Source organism: Rattus norvegicus, chromosome 5 (assembly GCF_021556685.1).
Source record: "Rattus norvegicus strain SHRSP/BbbUtx chromosome 5, alternate assembly SHRSP_T2T, whole genome shotgun sequence".
Classification (NCBI taxonomy): domain Eukaryota; kingdom Metazoa; phylum Chordata; class Mammalia; order Rodentia; family Muridae; genus Rattus; species Rattus norvegicus.
This window is the reverse complement of record NC_141538.1, coordinates 162947380-162966491: the sequence shown is the minus strand read 5'-3', so window position 1 is coordinate 162966491 and position 19112 is coordinate 162947380. Positions and strand designations below refer to the sequence as shown.

The window sequence follows — 19112 nt, the reverse complement described above, 5'->3', positions numbered from 1 at the left end:
CTAAAAACGTTCCAGAAGGGGGTTGGAGACATGGCTCAGAGAATCTAAGTTCAGTTCCCAGTACCATGTCTGGCAGCTTGTAGTTGCCTGAACTCCAGCTCCCTCTTCTGGCCTCCCTGGACACCTTCTTATATATGGCATCACTCACACAGACACACACCCATCCACATAAATAAAAATAAAAGTTAAAAAAAAAATACTCCAGAAAGGATGGTTGAGTTTTGACTTGGACTTCCCAGCAGTTTGGTTTGGAAGCAAAGCACTTTGTTTTATACCTTCGTAGGCCAGTTCTCTTAGAGTTCACTCTATCAACAAAGTCGGCGGAATGAAGCACTTGGTTGTGCTAACATCTGTTTCTGTGGCAAAGAAGCATCTAAGAGTAGTACTTTTAGAACCTCTGGTATATGTCACATGGAACTCATTCTTTTTTTTTTTTTTTTTTGGGTTCTTTTTTTTCCGGAGCTGGGGACCGAACCCAGGGCCTTGCGCTTCCTAGGTAAGCGCTCTACCACTGAGCTAAATCCCCAGCCCCGGAACTCATTCTTAAATAAATATTTCTGTATGGTAGTTATATAAAGACTATGTTAAGTGTGAGTGAACATTCAGAACTTAACATAGCATTTGTAACCCAGCAGCATTGATGAACCACTTCCCTCAGTTACATTGAGTGTCTGAGGCGGCATCTTGTTTTTAAAGGTTGTACATGCTTGTAATGTCAGGACTAGGGAGGTAGAGTCAGAGGTCAGGAGCTCAAGGCCATCCTCAGCTACACAGAGAGTTAAAAGTCAACCCTGGCTACATGAAAAACAAGACATGAAACCAAACCATTATCATGAAGCAGAACCTCGAGGGCTGTGATGAAGAAAGTTGAGTTTTAAAGCTCTCTATGTCCAGTATCAGTACATGGGTCTTCAAGGGTAATTGAGTCACACTGAGAGGAAAAGAAGTCATTTCCTCCCGGGGAATGTCTCCTAAACAGACAAGTCTTTCCTGTACTCTGTGCTTTGCACAGACAGATCTGAACCTCTATAGATATTTTCTGTTTTTGTGTGTGTATCTGAGCAGTGCCCACCCCATTGCTAGTTTTCAAGGAATGCTTTCTCAGTCTTAAATTGGAAGGAAGATGCCACGTGACAGAAACCAGTTAGTGCCTTGCAAGGTTCTACTTCTTTTTTATTTCCTCAGGAGATTTGAAAAGAAATCATTCTATAGTTTCTTTATTAGGCCTGGTGGTGTGTTTTTGTTTTTCTTTATACCACATCACAGGAAATTTGGAAAGTTGAATAAGTCACTACCACTATTGAAGTTGTAATATGTCTGTAGGCCTGGACATAACCCTTCCTCTCTTCCTCTCTTTGTAGAAGTAAGGGGTGAATCCAAAGCCTCTGTATGCTACACAGATAACTCTGCCACTCAGCTGTATCTTCTGCTCTATATGTCCTTTTGGGATATACTTTGTGGTGTTATTTATTTTATAGATGTTTTTGAGTTGGCTCTTTTTAAAAATATGATTTATTTTTAATTATTTGATGTGTGTGTTTGCCTGTGTGTATGTAAGTGTGCCTGGTGTGTATCTTGTGACTAAGGGGGCCAAAAGAGGGCAAATCTCCTGGAACTAGAGTTACAAATGGCTGTGAGCTGCCATGTAGGTGCTTGGAATCGAACCCAAGTCCTTTGGAAGAGTAGCCAGTGAACTTAACTATTGAGACATCTTTCTAATCCTGGCTCTTGTCCTTGTTGTTGTTGTTGTTGTTGTTGTTGTTGTTGTTGTTGTTGAGACAGGTCTCATGATAGAGCTCTAGCTGTTTTGGTACTCACTATGTAGACCAGGCTGGCCCTGAACAGATATCTGCCTGCCTTTGCCTCCTGGGTGTTGGGATTAAAGGTGTGGGCCACCACGAGTGTCTCTTTTAAGAGTATTCATGATTAGCAGTATTTATGGCCTGCTTGCTTACTTTAGAGATGAAAACTGGCTTGGCATGGATAATAATTTACTGAAAAGCAATGGTGGCAGCAATGCTCTTGACTTTCACACTCTGGTGGAATTCACATGCTGTGTGTTTTTCCAGATGTTCTCTCTCTTTTCCACAGTTCTCTTCGCTCCCACCTGTGCGGGTGGTGTTTGCTGTCACAATGGAAGGCAGTGCTCGAAAAGTAATCACTGTTAGGTCAGCCCTCATTGTGAAGAACAGACTCGAGACACCAATGGAACTACGGTTGGACAGTCCTTCTGCTCCTGACAGTAAGTCAGGATAGTGCAGAACTAAGTCTTATCTACTGTTATTGTGACTCTTTGTCCCATAGTGCACAGTGTGGCTTGCCTCTGTGCTGAGATAATGAGTCTTAGGGTGGGAACCATCTCCTGCAAGTGCTAACACTTATTTCTGTGGTAGAACCAGTGGTGCTTCCTGCCATCATGCCAGGGGACTCATTTGCTGTGCCTCTACACCTCACTTCTTGGAGGCTGCAGGCCCGACCCAAAGGACTGGGTGTGTTTTTCTGTAAGGCTCCCATTCACTGGACCAATGTAGTGAAGACAGCAGAGGTCAGCAGCAGCAAGCGGGAGTGCCACTCGATGGACACAGAGAAAAGCCGGTTCTTCAGGTACAGTGTAGCTGCTGGGATGGATGCCTGGATGTTGGCTTTTCCCCCTCAGGGGCTCTGCAGTGCCTGAGCAAGGCCTGTGTGCTTGTTTCAAACTGAATTCTCCTTCTTTAAAATTTTAAGTTAAAGTTTGCCGAAGGAAGAGCCCACAAAGGCCATTTGTAGCCACTTAAGATGAGGCTGCCCTCCTTGTACACCTGTCTGCACAAAGAGAACACAAACAGGGACGGAAAGAGCAAACCCAAACCCACCCAGCTCCTGGGTCTAAACTGGGAAGCCAAATTCTGGGACTGAGGTTTCTTCTAAGGAGTAATTTTAAAGTATCCTAGGTAAAAATTCAGATTCAAATGCCTGATCACCTAACACTGACTTCCTTGAGCATGATGACAAATCGCCTCACCACATAAACCTGTGTTTCCCTCTATAACACGTGACGGCATCTTCTTGGGGTCAGTTTTAGAAGAGATACTGGCTTGCTGCCTTCAGGCTCTCAGAGACTTAATACTTTAAGCACTATTCAGACCTGCTTTACTTTCCATATAGTAAAAAGCTAATTCCACTATTATAAGCCAAATTTAAAGTAATCTTTATTAAATATTAAATACTGACCTAGAGATGGGCTTTGTTCAGGATTATTCCCTGGAATTTCCCAGCTGAAAATGGCCTCAAGCTGGGAACTACAGGGGTTTTTAAGGACAAACCTCTAAGTCACCATACTGTCACCTGAGGCTTTGTTCTTCTGCAAGAACTTCAACTCCCAGAATTCTAGGAAGTCACCGGGTCTCTGGGCAGGTAGGGCTTACAAGTTAGTTTTGGGCATTAGACCTTGTCTTTTAGTTGGCATATGCACAATGAATGTCTTGACCAGTAATTCCAGATTGTATATTATTTTCAAGTATGTGTGGAACATTCTTCAAGAGAGGCCATTGGGGGGGCATAAAATCAATAAATCAATAAATACTTAAAAATTGAAATCATAAGAATATATATCCTGACCATAATAGAGTTGGATTAAATCAATAGCAATAAGATCCCTAGGTAACTCCAAAACAATGTCCTTCTAAATAATTTTTGGGCCAAAGGAGAAATTACAAAGAAGATTAGAAAATATTTTGAGTTGAACAACAGTAGAAACAGTAATAATACAGACATGTCAAAAATGGGGATAGTGTAAAAGCAGTTCCTATGGGAAAGCTAGCTTTTAATGTTCTAAGAGAACATACAAGTATATATAAAATTATCTGTTTAGCCTTGAGAGAAGCTCATAAAAGAATGAAAGAATGCTAGTAAAAGCCAGGCACAGAGACACAAATCTGTAAGCCTAGCAGTTGAGACATCGAGGCTAGAGGGTCAATAGTTCAAGGCCATCCTCAGCTATGTTGTGAGCTTGAGGCTGGCTTGGGCTACTTAAGACACTCTGTCTTACCCAGAACACACACACACATAAACACACACACACACACACAAACACACAAAGAGAGAGAGAGAGACAGAGGTAGAGACAGACAGCGAGAGAGACACAGAGAGACACAAAAGCTAATAAAGACAAATAGAAAAAGGGAACAAATTAATAGCAAAATTTGATTTTATAATAATTCATCTTCAGTTAGGTAACTTTCTAGCAAAACAGCATGGGGAAAAAGAAAAAACCTTAACCAGTAAATAAAAGTAAAGTTAAACTGGGCATGGTGGCTCAGACTTGTAATCCTAATACTCTTGATGATGCAGGAGAATTTTGAGTTTTGAGCCTGTTTGGACTATGTAGCTACTTTCAAAAACATGGAGACTAACCAGCTACCTCTCAACCATTCCTTCACTGTAAACGAACGGAGCATTGCTGCCCATCCAACAGACGTGGACAGAATTGCAAAGGAAGGGATGTGCTTCTATGCATTTGTGCTTAGTACTGACAGATCTACTTGGGATTAGATAACCTTTCAGAGGCCTTGGTACTGAAGAGGACTGTGTCTCCCTTTCCAAATAGCCATTGATTACCTATAGCTCTTCACCTAAACATGGGGTCTCATTCGAGTTTCCCTGTCCACACTGGCATGTCACTTGTGGTCATTTTCGAGATTTTGTTTGAGCATGAATTCCTCATATTGAGAGGGAATTAAGTTCAGTTAGGTGGTTTGGGTTCCCTCAGGATCTAAGTGCATTACTGCACCCTTAGGAGAACCTTGACATTTGGTCATGTTGTGCTTTGTAGCTTTACAGCTGTATCAAGTTAACAGTTATGCAAGAGAGACAACACTAAAGATGTTTGAAAAAGTTATAAGGAATAACACCAATTTGTTTACTTAAAACTACATATAGTTTGTGTATGTGATACTGGGGGTGATAATGCTTCCCCCAAGAACCATAGTCTGTCTAATAACAGCAGCAACAAAAGCACCAGTGCTAGGCATAGAAAAATCCCCTTGAGTTATTGGTCATAGGAGTCTTAGACGCCTCCAAAACAGTATAGGCCACTGCAATGGCTCTGGTTTGCCTTGCAGAAAATGAAGCATCCCTACTGTCGATAACACCAGACACTTTGTTCAGACACAGGACTTGGAGGAATAGGACTGGGAGTGACCTAAAGAGAGAAGAGATGAATGAACACAGAATCATAGTTGGTGACATAATGATATCAAATATTTCAGTCATGCTGTCAACTGTTACTCCTGAGATTGTTAGAGAAAAGAAACCCCAACACAGAGTAGTGTAGACTATGTGACCTCATTTGTATGTAGCTCCTAGCAGACATGTCTGGTCAAAGGGATCGCTTAAATGGCTGGGAGACCACACCTGTTGGAAAGTTAGTGAAGGTGCGTTGGGAGTGGTCTTTAACTGGTTTTGAGTGATGGTTACACATGAGCATATAATGGCCAAAGCCCATTAAACCCCAGTTTGTAAAACCTCTACATTTTACTGTAAGCTACATCTCAGTAGATAGGTTTTTATCAAAATCTGTCTGACTGAGCTGAACCATTATTTCAGGAGAAATACTGCAGTTCTTAATTCAAGCTGATGGTTTTCATGTGATTTGTCTTTACAGGTTTTGTGTGGCCATAAAGAAGGAGAATTATCCAGATTACATGCCCTCAAATATATTTTCTGACAGTGCAAAACAGATTTTCAGACAGCCTGGGCATACCATATACCTCCTACCAACAGTGGTCATCTGCAACTTGCTGCCTTGTGAGCTTGACTTCTATGTAAAAGGAATGCCAATTAATGGGACTCTGAAACCTGGCAAAGAGGCAGCCCTCCCTACAGCTGATACGTCTCAGAACATTGAACTGGGTAAGGCGGCCTTAGCATCATCTGTAGTAATCCTATAAAAGTACCAGGGATATTTGTGAGCATTCTGAGCCCCTTGCAGAGATCAAGTTGCATGCATTACCTCAGTGAACCAACTCAGAGCCAAGGACTTAGGCAGGAAGCCATCATCAGAGCCTTCTTTCTTGTGTGTGAGTATAGGGGCGGCTCCATCTTTTCACACCCGTGTATTGCTAGCTGCAGAGTGGGAAGAGGCAAATGTCTGTATGCACTTCAGGGCAGGGGACAGAAGGCAGAAGGCAGGCTCTTGACCTGTGCCCTCATGCCATCCTCACTGCATCACTTATTTGGCCCATTTTACTGATGTGGAGATGAAGGCCTCAATGTTTACTAACTACATTGAGTAATGTTCCTTGGTAAGGGTCAGGGTAGAGAATACCCAAGCAGACCTCAGTGAGCATAGCATTATTGGGGCCTTCAAGGAACTCTAGGATTGGAATAGTAAACTTAAGTTTACTTAAGGGGTTAAATTACATCTTCATCACTGGACATGAACCTCAGCACTCAGGAGACAGAGGCTGGCAGATGTCTGAGTTCAAGGCCAGCCTGGTCTATAGAGCAAGTTCCAGGACATCCAGGGCCACACAGAGAGAAATGCTGTTAAAAAATAAATGACACAAAGAGCACCACACATGTTCATCATGCTGTACAGATTGGACTCTAGGTTGCTTCATATTTGTTCTTATCTAACAAGATGAAAGTGGCCTTGAGGTTTCTACCTTATAAATCCTTAGTGATTTCTCCAAAAGGACTCCGGTTTACTTTTGTTATAGGCTATTTTTGACAAATTTAAGTGCATGTCCAGAAAAGCCAATGTCTTGTACCTTTAGGGGTGTCACTGGAGAACTTTCCACTCTGTAAAGAATTGCTTATTCCACCCGGGACGCAGAACTACATGGTCCGAATGCGACTCTATGACATCAGCCGGCGGCAGCTCAACCTCACGATCCGCATCGCTTGTCGTGCAGAAGGGTCCCTGAAGATCTTCATCTCCGCACCGTACTGGCTAATCAACAAGACAGGTACACACTGAGGCCTCTCAAGAGACCTTTGACACGGGCATTTGGATACCTTTGCTCAGCCGACTGGAGCCATTGCAGACACATTACTCCCGCTGTCTGATCCACTCAGTCTTCCCTACTATGTGTGGCCGTGGCCGAGCTGCTCATTAAGTGTTCTTAAACAGCGGGCTGGGCTCACTGATAACTCCCTTCCTTTCCACTCCTTCCCCAAGGTGATTTCCCCCTTTAACTGTTTGCATGTTTCATGGGTAGACTGGGTGGGAATGATATAAACTTTTCCCTCCTCCCTAAAGGGTTACCACTGATCTTCAGACAGGACAATGCAAAGACAGATGCTGCAGGCCAGTTTGAGGAGCATGAGTTGGCACGGAGCCTGAGCCCTCTCCTGTTCTGCTATGCTGACAAAGAACAGCCAAACCTGTAAGTGTGGCTACATACAGGAGAGGCAGTGAGCTAGCAGGGGTGGGAGTATCAGCAAGGCCAGAAGCTACCTGTTTAAGTAGGACTGTCCTGCAGCTCACAGGCCTAGCTTGGCAGCAGTGGAGTCCTAACGTAATAGGATTTAAAAACAAAACAAAACATAACTTATATGTTATTTGGTGCTGAGAATAAACCATTTGTGAGTTTGTAATGAGAGGTGGTTCTGTTTTATTGAAGTAGGACTTTTATTTGTAACTGGGCCATGGAAGAGGAACTGGCCATTCTCCTCTCTTCCTGCCATCTCCCTTCTGCTCAAAGCTCTGTGCCCAGAGGAGTGGCGTTAGGGAGGAGGCAGCCTGTCCTTGGTGAAGTCTTCAGCCCATGAATCCAGATGAGGCTGTTTATGGGAGGTTTGTAAACCCCAAATGTGCTATGGCACCATCTCAAAATTCATGGGAGTCTGCAGGTGGGGGCATGCAGGGACATGAATTGACTTTTGTTGACTTTGGCATTCTGTTTGCCTCAGGAGTTTACAGGCCTGATCTAAAGATAATAGGGGTGTCCCACATCTCTAAATATTATCTACAGGGTACTGCTGAATCCTTACGTGAAGGTCTCCAGTGTACTACAGTGGGTGCAGATGTTTGTACCACAGCCAGCTTAAGTCTAAAGATGGCTTGTGGTTAGTCAGAGCCTTCTCCTAATGAACTATTGAGAACACCTAATGAGGTATTGGAGGAGACACAGCCAGACATGTGACACATCCAAGAGTCTCTCTCCTCAGAGGCTCAGAGATAGCATTACCTGCCTAAGGCCATATTGTTTGTGGCAGAGCTCCACATGTCCTGGAGTTGTTTCCAGGTTCCATGATGAGACCCCAGCTACCTCATCAGTGCTCTACCATTGTCATCATACTGGTTCCTGGAAAGACCACCCCCCCACACTGCACGCCCAGCTGCCTCACTTTACAGTGTTTGCTTCTCCCCACCCCCTACATCTTTGGACTTTTTTTTTTTTTTTTTTTTTTTTTTTTTGGTTCTTTTTTTCGGAGCTGGGGACCGAACCCAGGGCCTTGCGCTTCCTAGGTAAGCGCTCTACCACTGAGCTAAATCCCCAGCCCCACATCTTTGGACTTTTAAGAAACAAGATTGTGTCATGTGGCTGGCTTAGGGAGAGTACTAGCATTTTCTCCCAAAGGGCTTAGCTCTCAGTCATCCCAAACACTGCTGGGCTGCGGCCACCTCTGCAGTCAGTTGTCTTGCTGTCCTTGGGTTCACAGCAGGTAAGGCTGAAAGTCAGTGTGAGAGGCCTAATCGGGTGGCAGCCACAGTGTTTGCTTGTTCAGAGCCTGTTGTGGAGATATCCACGTTTGCTCTTTCTCTCACCATAGCTGTACCATGAGAATTGGAAGAGGGATTCATCCAGAAGGCATGCCTGGCTGGTGTCAGGGCTTCTCCCTGGATGGTGGTAGTGGTGTCCGAGCTTTGAAAGTCATCCAGCAAGGAAACCGGCCAGGGCTCATCTACAACATTGGTGAGTTATGTTCGGGGCTAAGGGAGGATTGGGACCATTGGACAAAGACCCTAGGCCTCCATGAGTAAACCAGCTATGCATGTTGGTCTGGCAACAAAGTGCATGTTTTCTGATTTGAGTATGCTCACATATCTCTTCTCTGAATGCTGGATGCATATCTAAATTGATATCTTCTCTGAAACACCCCCTCCCCCAGGCCTCCAAGTGTTCCCCAAGCAGGTCAGAGGGATTGACCGGGGACTGAAGTGGAGAGTCTGACTGACTCTAGATACATTGGGAGGTTAGAGAAGCAGAGACCAAAAGCAGGACATTAGTGTGTGAATTTGAGGCAGGAAATACAAAAAAAATGTGCCCAGGGATGTCCTCATCAGAAGGTTCCCAACTTGCCTGTCTTCCTGTTTGTGGCAAGGAGGATTCTGTACCCTGTCCCTCAGAGCCACCTGAGGACACATGAAACATTTCCTGAAAGTTGAGGGCCGGTTGGCTTTAAGTATTCCTCAGCTTTAACATGTTAGCAGTGTGTCTTTGTAGTAAATCATTTCCAGGGACTTCACAGCCATATTTATCAGGACCAGAACTGCTTGGTCCTGTGGAGCTTTCTGCAGTTCTGGGAGTGCGCACAGGACAGTAGCATAAGCTACATGTAGCACCTGGGTGCTAGCTCCTGGGAAGATGGTTGTGTGGCCACGGGAGGCAGCAGCTTCTCATTTTAATCACCTTTGTTTTAAGATTTATTTTATTTTATTTGTATGGGTGTTTTGTATGCTTTATAGCTTGTATACCTTGTGCATATTTAGTGCCTGAGGAGGCCAGAAGACATCATAGGATTCTCTAGAACACTGTACAATGTTGATGTTGGTCTAGACAGTTCTGTAGGATGAAGAACTATACTGGCCCAATTTGTAGGAAAATGGGTAGGATTTTTAAAAAATGTATTCCTTTGTTTATTTAGTGTGTGTGTGTGTGTGTGTGTGTGTGTGTGTGTGTGTGTGTGTGTGTGTGTACCCACATGCATTAGAACATAGTTTGCTAGAGTTTGGTTCTTTCCTTCCATTGCATGGGGCTTGGGAATTGAACTCAGGTTGTCAGCCGTGGAGGCAATCACTGATAGCTGCTGAGCCATCTTGGCTCCTTCACTTAAGGATTCTTGCGAGAGGAATTGTCCAGGTGTAGTTTCCTTTTCAGGAAACTTTCAACTTGGGTTTGTATTCATGCTCCCATGTAAGCTGCCTCCTTACTGTGGACATAAAGATCTTAAAAAGAAGCCAGCTTCACCTACATTGGCAAGGCTGCCTCATGCTGGGCTTGGCTTTCTGCTGTCTGTCTTGTCTGTAATTTATTTTCCAAAGCAAGGTACCCAGATTGGCTGGAGGCTGTATTTGGGACAGATTTGGGAAGGGAAAGGAATGAAAGTTACTCTTTTGGCACAGTTCCTGCTCAGAGCCACAGAGCTGTGACAGAGAAGCAAGTGGAGCAGTGAGCACACATGTAAACGTGCATGCATGTGTAACCGGTCTGCAGGAGTAGCCCTGAAAGCATGTGTAACCTTGCATATCTGTTACCGTGTGCTAGGAGAGTTCTTTACACATCTGTCTTCTGATTCTGTCATTTTTCAAGTGAAGGTGTAGAAGGACGGGCCAAGGTAGGATCTTGGTCAGGTTTGTTAAATTTGTGTATGTGTTGTCAAGGTAATCTGTGAACTCCTAGTGTTACATCCAGCTTTCCCTAGGAAATGTTTAAATCACAATCCCAAACAGAAAAGCTGGGGACATGCACCTTGAAAACAAAGGATTTCGTGTGTATCTTGATCTTACCTCAATTTATTGGGGATCTACCAGGGCAAACTAGGATGGAAAGGAAACACAAAGCCCACTTTTTTCCAAAAATAGAGTGTTTGTACGGCTCTGGCTGACTATTTGTACTTGCAAATTAAGCTTGGCTTTTGAAGTACATTTCATATTAGCTAAGATCTTCTGACTCTAATGTTGATTTCTGGTAACTAAAGCTTTTCTTTTTTGTCCCAGAAGAAAAGTGGGTTGTGTGTCCCATCACCCTAGAGCTATGTGGTTTTTCTTAGGTAAGAGTTCCAGAGACACTTTGTAGAGACTGCTCAGTCTCTTGAAATCAGCTGACTTCTCAGACCTGTTCAAGGCATATTAAGGAGTCAGTAGACCGTGGTACCTGTAACTCGGAGGGGTGCCCTGCCTAGGCTGGATCCCCACCTTAGCATCTACAACTGCATGACCTAGAGCAGGGGATTCCACTTCTCATGCCTTAGTTTCCTCAGCTGTAGGGGAAGTGATTAGGTTAATACTGTTGTTCCAGAGAAGTGTTACAAGAATTACGTGTATAGCCACAGAGAGGGCTTAAAGTGTATGAAGGGGTAGGTGAATATCGAGCTATAGGTATAAATATTTTTAATTATTGTATAGCCAGAACTCAGCACAGTGCTTTGGACTTATTTCCTGTATTTATTGTCATAGTGAATGAGTGAGTCTTCCCACTGACTTGTATTTTTTAAAAATTGTCATCAGATTTTACAAGGCAACTCAGTGTGACTGCAATTTCTTTATGTGAAACTTGTTGTTTGGAGATTTTTTAGTTTGTACTAAGTAGGGAAGACCTATTTTTAGTGAATAAATAAATCCTAGCATCAAATATGAGTTGATTTATTGGACAGTAGGTAAAATTACTAGAGGAAATTCTAGCTAAAGTGCTTGATTGAGTTCAGGTTGGTACAGAATCTAACTAAGTAGTCTGAGATTTCCACTCTGTCCTTTAACAAAGGCAGGTTTTCTGGGACGAAGTTTGTGTCCCAAGTGCCAGCATCATTGTTGCACATGGATCTGCCTGAGTGCTCTGATTCATAAGCAGCTAAGCATTGTGTGATCAAACACTTGTGTGTCTTAGCTGCTGTTATAATGGCTTATTCAGGGTAAAGAAACTAGGAATTAAAAGGATATTTGAATTGCTCCTGAAACTTTTAAACATTTGTATGCATGTGTATTTTCCATGGTGCATGTGTGGAGGTGAGAGGACAAGCTATAGGAGTCTTTTTTTCTTTCTGAGTTCAAGGGATCAAAGTCAGGTTGTCAAACTTGGTGGCAAGCACCTATAACCACTTAGCCACCTTGCCAGCTCTTCTCCTCAAGTCTTTCTAAAGCCTAAACAGGCATAAGGAACAATACATTGTAAGCAATTGATATTTCCATTTCATTCTGGAAAGGCTTCATTCCTTCTCCAGGTGTCATATTTGTTTGCTCAGAAGAACTAAAGAATTATGAAAGCCAGTTATTTTTGTCAGACCAGGAATTTTCTGTCATGATTAATCAATGAAATGGTTCTTGTCATTTGTAGGTATTGATGTCAAGAAAGGCCGAGGTCGCTATATTGACACTTGTATGGTCATCTTTGCCCCTCGTTACCTGTTAGATAATAAATCATCTCACAAACTTGCATTTGCACAAAGGGAATTTGCCCGGGGACAGGTAAGCAGTTTGCTTTGATAAATGAGCAGAACTTGTTTAATGTTGAGGATTGCTTCTCATTAAGACTGTTTTGTGTTGTGAGGGACCCAACAGGGTCAGAATAGGCACCTGGTAAGAAAGGTACGTGACTTGTTCAGGTATTGAGTAGACTTACTAAAGCCATGATCTGTGTGTCTTAGGGAACAGCCAATCCCAGTGGCTACATTTCCACCTTGCCTGGATCCAGTGTGGTCTTCCACTGGCCACGCAATGACTACGATCAGCTGTTGTGTGTCAGGTTGATGGACGTTCCCAATTGTATCTGGTCTGGAGGCTTTGAAGTCAATAAGAATAATTCCTTCCATATCAACATGAGGTAAGTCTGAGGCTTGAAAGAGACAAGCTATGTTTATGGCTCAAATAAAATTCTTAGAACTTGTAAAATTCCAGAGAAGTGTGAACATTTTGGTGGGATGAGTTGTAGAAGGTATTGGCAGCTTTAAGTGATGAATACAGTTCTGTGGTTTTCAGGGTGTGTGAAATCCAGAGTGACTGCGTGTAACTCAAAGTCGCTGTCTGTGTTTAGATGATACCACTGATGGAAACTCTCTGCTTATTCTTATGCATTTGAATGCTCTCTGGTGCTGTTCCGGTAAATTATCTGGCCTTCTGTTCTAGTTTCATTTCTGTTACTGTGATAAAACACCCTGACTACCGCCCCCCAAAAAGAAAAAAAAAAAAAACAGCTTGAGAAAAAAACAGATTTATTTCGGTGTGTACTTTCAGGTTACAGTGCAAAACAGTGGAGCGCTTAAGGCTGGAACTCCAACAGCAGGTGTTACATCACAGCCAAGAGCCGGGGGTTGGGGGGATGTACGCATACTCACCTGCTTATTACATGTGCTTAGCTCTGTTTCTCCGCTGCTCTAGGTCAGGGTCCTTTGTTAGGTCTTCTCATATTGATTCACTAAATTAAGACAGTCCCCACAGAGATAGCCACAGGCTATCAGTGTGAGACAATCCCTCAATCAGACTTTCTTCCCAGGTGATTTTTGGTTATGTCAAGTTGACAAAGCTAAACATCACATCTTCTTTGCTTTCTCCAATGAGCCTCAGGTCCGTGTTAGAAAAATCAACCACATTCAGGATGACTTAATATCCTTCCTGTTTCCTCAAATGCGTTTGTTGCTGTCGTATTTTTGCACTTGAACTCACCGTGTAATATACAGGCTAGGTGAGCAGTTTGCCCCTGAGCATGTTCCTAGCCTCATCTAATAACAGCAGTTTTATTTTTATCTTGAGGGTAAAATTTTTTTGCTGGGATTTTTTGCTGGCTGACCTTGACCTTCTCCGCCACAGTGCATAATCACATTGCTGCATACCTGTGAGGGTCTGTGCAACCACCAAAGCCAACAGAGTAAGGATCCAAGGCAGGCAAGAAGGTAGTTTTGTTCAGCACTACTTGATAGTTGGTATTAATTCAAATTACTTCTGAGTAGTTTATTTTAGGCACATTGAAGTACAGCACAATTTGGTGAAAATTTCAAGTAATAATTAACTCAGCCTGTGTGCACAATAACGCTTAAGACATGACTACCTGAAACTCTTTGTAAGGTACATATGACATCTTCCATAAAGATAGTTTCTGTACATTTACAAGTTCATGATAACAGTCTGGGGGGGAAGAGTTGGTATGGCCTCAGCCACACAGATAGTGAAAGGTCACTAGGCTCTCAGCCGTCTGGGCAGATAACAGGTTAAATGCAATTCTCCCTTTAAAGGAACAATCCTGTGTGTTCAATATTCCTGGTTCCCCAAGTGCTTATCTGTGGGCACAAAGACTTCTGTGTTTCTCACTCATACCCCTTGGCCAGCCTATGCACATTCACAGTCCTGCTTACCTTTGACCAGCTCTTACACACACTGATGCTCACAGATGGATGTTAAGGTATCTTTTATTCTCCTGGAGTAATTGTCTCAGGCTTACTGCATCTGGTTGCTAACCTAGGCCGATTCTAGCCCATACAATCTAATTCAGGCCTACAATGTTTTCAGCCTCTGATACTTTCTGCTGAATAAGCTCACCTGTTCTTATTCTTTCTGAGCTCTGGCTGCCTGGTTCATTGCACCTGTCTGGACTCAATCTCCTCTTTAAACTGATTGATTGACTCAATATGGCTTCTCTCTCAGCCTCTGACTGAATTGCTCTGCTTGGCTTCAAAGTAAATCTGGCAAACTGTTCTAATCATCTGGCTTCTTCTCATTCTCTCACTCATTCTTTCTTCACCCATGTCTAGCTTGTTTTTTCTTCAATCTGTCTCTGTACAACTCTCTGGGTAAAACTGCCTCCTCTCCTTCTCTGCGCTGCCCCTCAAGTAGCTTCCCATTCTACTCTCTTCTTGTGAGAGTTGGGCATATCCTATTCTGTCAAGTCTTTCTCTGATTCATCACTTTGAAACATGGGTGCTTTCCTCTACAAACTAACTTTACTTTAAATGTGTGTACTAAGCTAAGTGTCTTAGAAGGATTAAAGGTGTGTACTAAGAGCTGAACCACACCACAACTAGAAACAAGGTTTTTTTTTTTTCAGTAAATAACACAATCTTGGAGTTCACAGTGTGATCAAATATCCTGCAACACAGGGAGCTTCTAGAGCAGCAGTTCTCAACCTTCCTAATGCTGTGACCTTTAATACAGCTCCTCATGTTGTGGTGACCCCAGATCATAAAGTTATTTCATTGCTACTTCTTAACAGTGATTTTGCTACTGTTATGAATCCTAATATAAATATCTGTCTTTTCTGATGGTCTTGGTAGACCCCTGTGAAAGGGTTAGCTGACTCCCAAAGGAGTCAGGACCCATAGGTTGAGAATCATTGCTTCATCTCCTATAAAACTCTATACCAATTAAAAAATTCCCCATTTCCTTTGCCCCAGCCCTCAGCAGCCCCATTCTACATGGTAGATCTAGAAATTTGACCACTCAAGAACATGTATTAGTGGAAATGTGTAGCATGTCTCTTGTTTGTTGACTATCTTACTTAGGATAATACCCTTTAAGGTTCATCCGTGTGGCATGGGTCAGCCTGTTTCTTCCTGTTTAAGGCTGAATAGCATCCCAGCATGTGCCTGTTCCACATTTGGTTTATCTGTCTGCTGATGGTTCCACTTTTTGGTTCCTCCTTTGAGCACAGATGTGCACACGTACGCTCCAGACCCTGGTTTCAGTTCTTTTGTGTCGAGTCACAGTATGTAATCATTGGATCATATGGATTTTTTAATTTGTTTGTTTTTTGAGACAGGGGTCTCATTCTGTATAGCCTGCAATTTGCTATATAGACCAGGCTGACCTAGAACTCATAGAGATCTGCTTGACTCTCTGCCTTCTGAGTTCTGTAAATAAAGGTATGCACCACCATGCCCAGCTGTAATTTTAATTTTTTTCTTCAATACAAAGTTTTACTGTGTTGTCCAGGGTAGTCTTGAAATGGGAGCTCCAACAATCTTCCCACCTCAGCCTTCTGAATGGCCAGGATTGCAGATGTAGGCCACTGGCTTTCTCACATGCAGTGCTGTGTTTTATTAGGGTTATAGCATTTTAGATTTACTATGAACTGTGGCTGGGGACTCCAGTTTCTCCACAGCTTACCAACACTTACCATTTCCTGTTGGGATATCCGTGGTGGCTATTCCTACAAGCAATAAGTGGGGATCTCCCTGTGGATTGTTGCCTCTGGGCATTAAGCTCAGGCTCGCAGAAATGCCAACGGATGCAGTGCTACTGAGCGCCCCCAGCATCACAATGGCACTGACTCCAGAGGTCATTTCATGGCTTGGTGGCCATTTATCTGCCTTCATTGGATCTTCTGCCCACTTCTGAGCTGGTTGTTGGGTTTTTGGATGTTTGCCTTGACCAGACAGGTGATTTTCAGTCTCCTAGACTGTCTGTCCATGCTACTGCTTGTCTGCTGGGAGAGTGTTGTTGTCAAATCAGTTTACAGGTGCTTTGGTGGCTTTTGTCAGATCCAGTGCAATGAAGCTGTTTTCCTTTGTTTGCTTGATGGTTTTATGGTCTCGGTTCTTGTGTGTAGTGTACCTGTGAGGGTCCTCTTGTCACCAGTGTGGATGTTGGAAGGCCTTTGGCAGTCCACACCAGGGCTCTGTTCCCGGCTTCCCATTCGTTGACTGGTCTGTGTGCTAGCACTAGTGTTAATAGCTGCACTTCATAGCACCCTTTGAAATGAGCAGCAAGAGACCTTCAGACTGGTTTTGGTGGCTCTTTTGTTCAGAGAGTTTGTTCAGAAAATTCATGAGTTTTGTAGGAATTTTATGATTGTTTTTCTATTTCTGCTAAAAACATGCTTTTGGGAGCCATTCATTGGACTGGGATTAAACATGATTGCTTTAAAAAGGTGAGGGTGGATGGAAAGGAAGGTGTGTGCCTTGTGGTAATCCTTTATAAATGGCTTCAGTGTGTATTCTAAGCTACTGTGTGATCAGTGCCATCCATTTCTTTTCCTTTCCCCAATGTTTCATCTGGAAACAATTTGAATGGCAAGTCTCAGGAGCCTCTTCATCTCACACCTCCACTGATGTCAGCATTTTACTAAGTCCTACTTCTGTCCCTTCCTCCCTCTCCCCATACCTGCCTGGTGGATTGAGCATGTGTGAGCACACTTTGCTGAACTGCAGGAAAATCAGTTGAGGTTGTCATGATACTCGGGCTGTATTAAATCCAACAGCCACCACAAATAATGGTTATGATATGTATCTAGGGAAATATCTTTGTTTTTAAACAAATAATAATACAATGACTATGAACCATTAATACACATGCAAAGAATTTAGTACACACACAATGATTTCTAATAAATAATCTGTTCAGACTGAATGAATGAGCACGTTTCCTTCACTGCAGCCCAGTCTTTCTGATCTAGGATCTGGTCAGCAGTCACTTATCTAATGCAGCTGCAGACACTTTACCACTTGTGGTGGGGAGTGGCCCACCTGTCCCTTCAGTCTCTCAGCCAGTGGTATTTGTTTGTCATTTGCTCCCATGGCGCTGTCATGTAGGAGATGTTCTTTTCTGTATTTGGATGCTGGTGCCTTGTGGGTTTGGTCTGTCCTTTGCATGAGTAGTTTCAGCTTATGGGATGCATGTGTCCCCTTTTCACATCAGGAGGCCTGTGGCACATTGATGTGGTTACTTGTGTGGTCTGATCACTTGGCTATCGTGGTGCCCAACATTGCGCCCACCTGCTCCCTCTGCTACAGAGTCACCTTTCCATCTTCATAAAGAAGACTAATCCATTGAAAGATTATTTACGCACAGTGTTTGATTTCTCCAAAACTTTTATACAACTAGAACTATTGATTATGTCAGGGATTGGAAATAATGGTTTTCTAATTTCTGCATTTGTTAATTGATATTCTTCTGTAAAAACAAGTTCTTTTCAAACTCTAGTAATCTTACTGCAGTGTACATACATACATACACATACATACATACACAATACAGCATTGTACTTTTTCCCTTGGGGTCTTATATAGCTCTGGTAGGGCTTGAACTCTATATCCTGGAGAATGACTTTGAATGTCTGAACCAATGCCCCAATACCTTCACAGGTCTTCATAGGATAATATCATCTAAAAAGACGGTCAGGAAATCACCTCTTTGTGCTTTGTTCTTAGTTTCTACTTCCTAAATTTTAAAAGCTTTAGTCTTAATTATATGTATGTATGCGTGTGTGTGTGTGTGTGTGTGTGTGTGTGTGTGTGTGTAGTGTGAGTGCTGGTGTCTGAAGAGGCCCTGTTAGATCTTCTGAGCCTGGCGCTCCAGTTGGCTATGATCCTCTCCATGTGGGCTTTGCAAGAGTTTTATAGGCTCCTACCTCCTGAGCCCCACAGTGTTGTGACTACGGAATGAAGGAGCCACAGCCTATCTCCTCCTTTTCCTTTTTTTAAAGATTCATTTTTATTGTACGTGCAAGAGTGTTTGTGCACACATGTGCATGGGCACCATAGGTGTACCTGATCACCTCAGAGCTCAGAAGACATCAAATTTCCTGGACCTGTCTCATTTTAATTAGGCCTTTGGATCTTTTTCTGCAGGGACACCCTGGGAAAATGCTTCTTCCTCCGAGTGGAGATTACTCTTCGAGGAGCTACATATAGGATCTCCTTCAGTGACACAGATCAGTTACCACCACCTTTCAGAATTGACAACTTTTCCAAGGTACCAGTGCTGCTGAGCGCCGGCTGCTCACGTGGTACGGGGTGGAAGATGCTGGCACCGTGCATGCAGCACTTGCTAAAGCTCAGGCCCTGAGACCACCACTCTTGAGAGATGCTTTCAGCTGCTGCTGTTACTATTTTTAGATTTGCTTATTCATTTTATGTGTCTGAGCATTTTGTCTGCATGTATATGTGTGTGCACCACATGTGCCTGGTGTCTTCATAGATCAGAGGAGGGCGTTAGATCTCCTGGAACTAGAGTTATGGAGTCACCATGTGAGTGCTGGGAATAGAACCCAGGTCTTCTACAAGAACAAGTACTTTTAACCACTAAGCCACCTCTCCAGCCAGATCTGCTGATTATTTTAATGGTTGACCTGCCTTATCCAGATTGAAGTAAACTTTCTGCCTCCGAAAGAGTTTGGTGGACACAGTGCTTTCTGTAGACATGCTGTATAGGCAGAGGAAGGAATTGGATTGCCCAGTAACAGCTGTGTATACTGCTGTTG

At 43.2% G+C, this 19112-nt stretch overlaps 1 protein-coding gene across 11 annotated transcripts in view; it reads left to right on the top strand.

The window, feature by feature from the left end:
* The window catches only part of Vps13d (vacuolar protein sorting 13 homolog D), a 225412-nt gene that overhangs the window by 103397 nt on the left and 102903 nt on the right, over positions 1-19112 (top strand). For 8 of the 11 annotated variants that reach the window (NM_001395589.2, XM_087549560.1, XM_087549557.1 and 5 more), the window contains 9 exon segments: positions 2092-2242; positions 2394-2604; positions 5645-5892; positions 6759-6950; positions 7244-7370; positions 8761-8903; positions 12261-12391; positions 12571-12746; positions 18481-18604. In NM_001395589.2, the coding sequence (NP_001382518.1) occupies positions 2092-2242; positions 2394-2604; positions 5645-5892; positions 6759-6950; positions 7244-7370; positions 8761-8903; positions 12261-12391; positions 12571-12746; positions 18481-18604 (1503 nt within the window). 11 annotated transcript variants of the gene reach the window in all.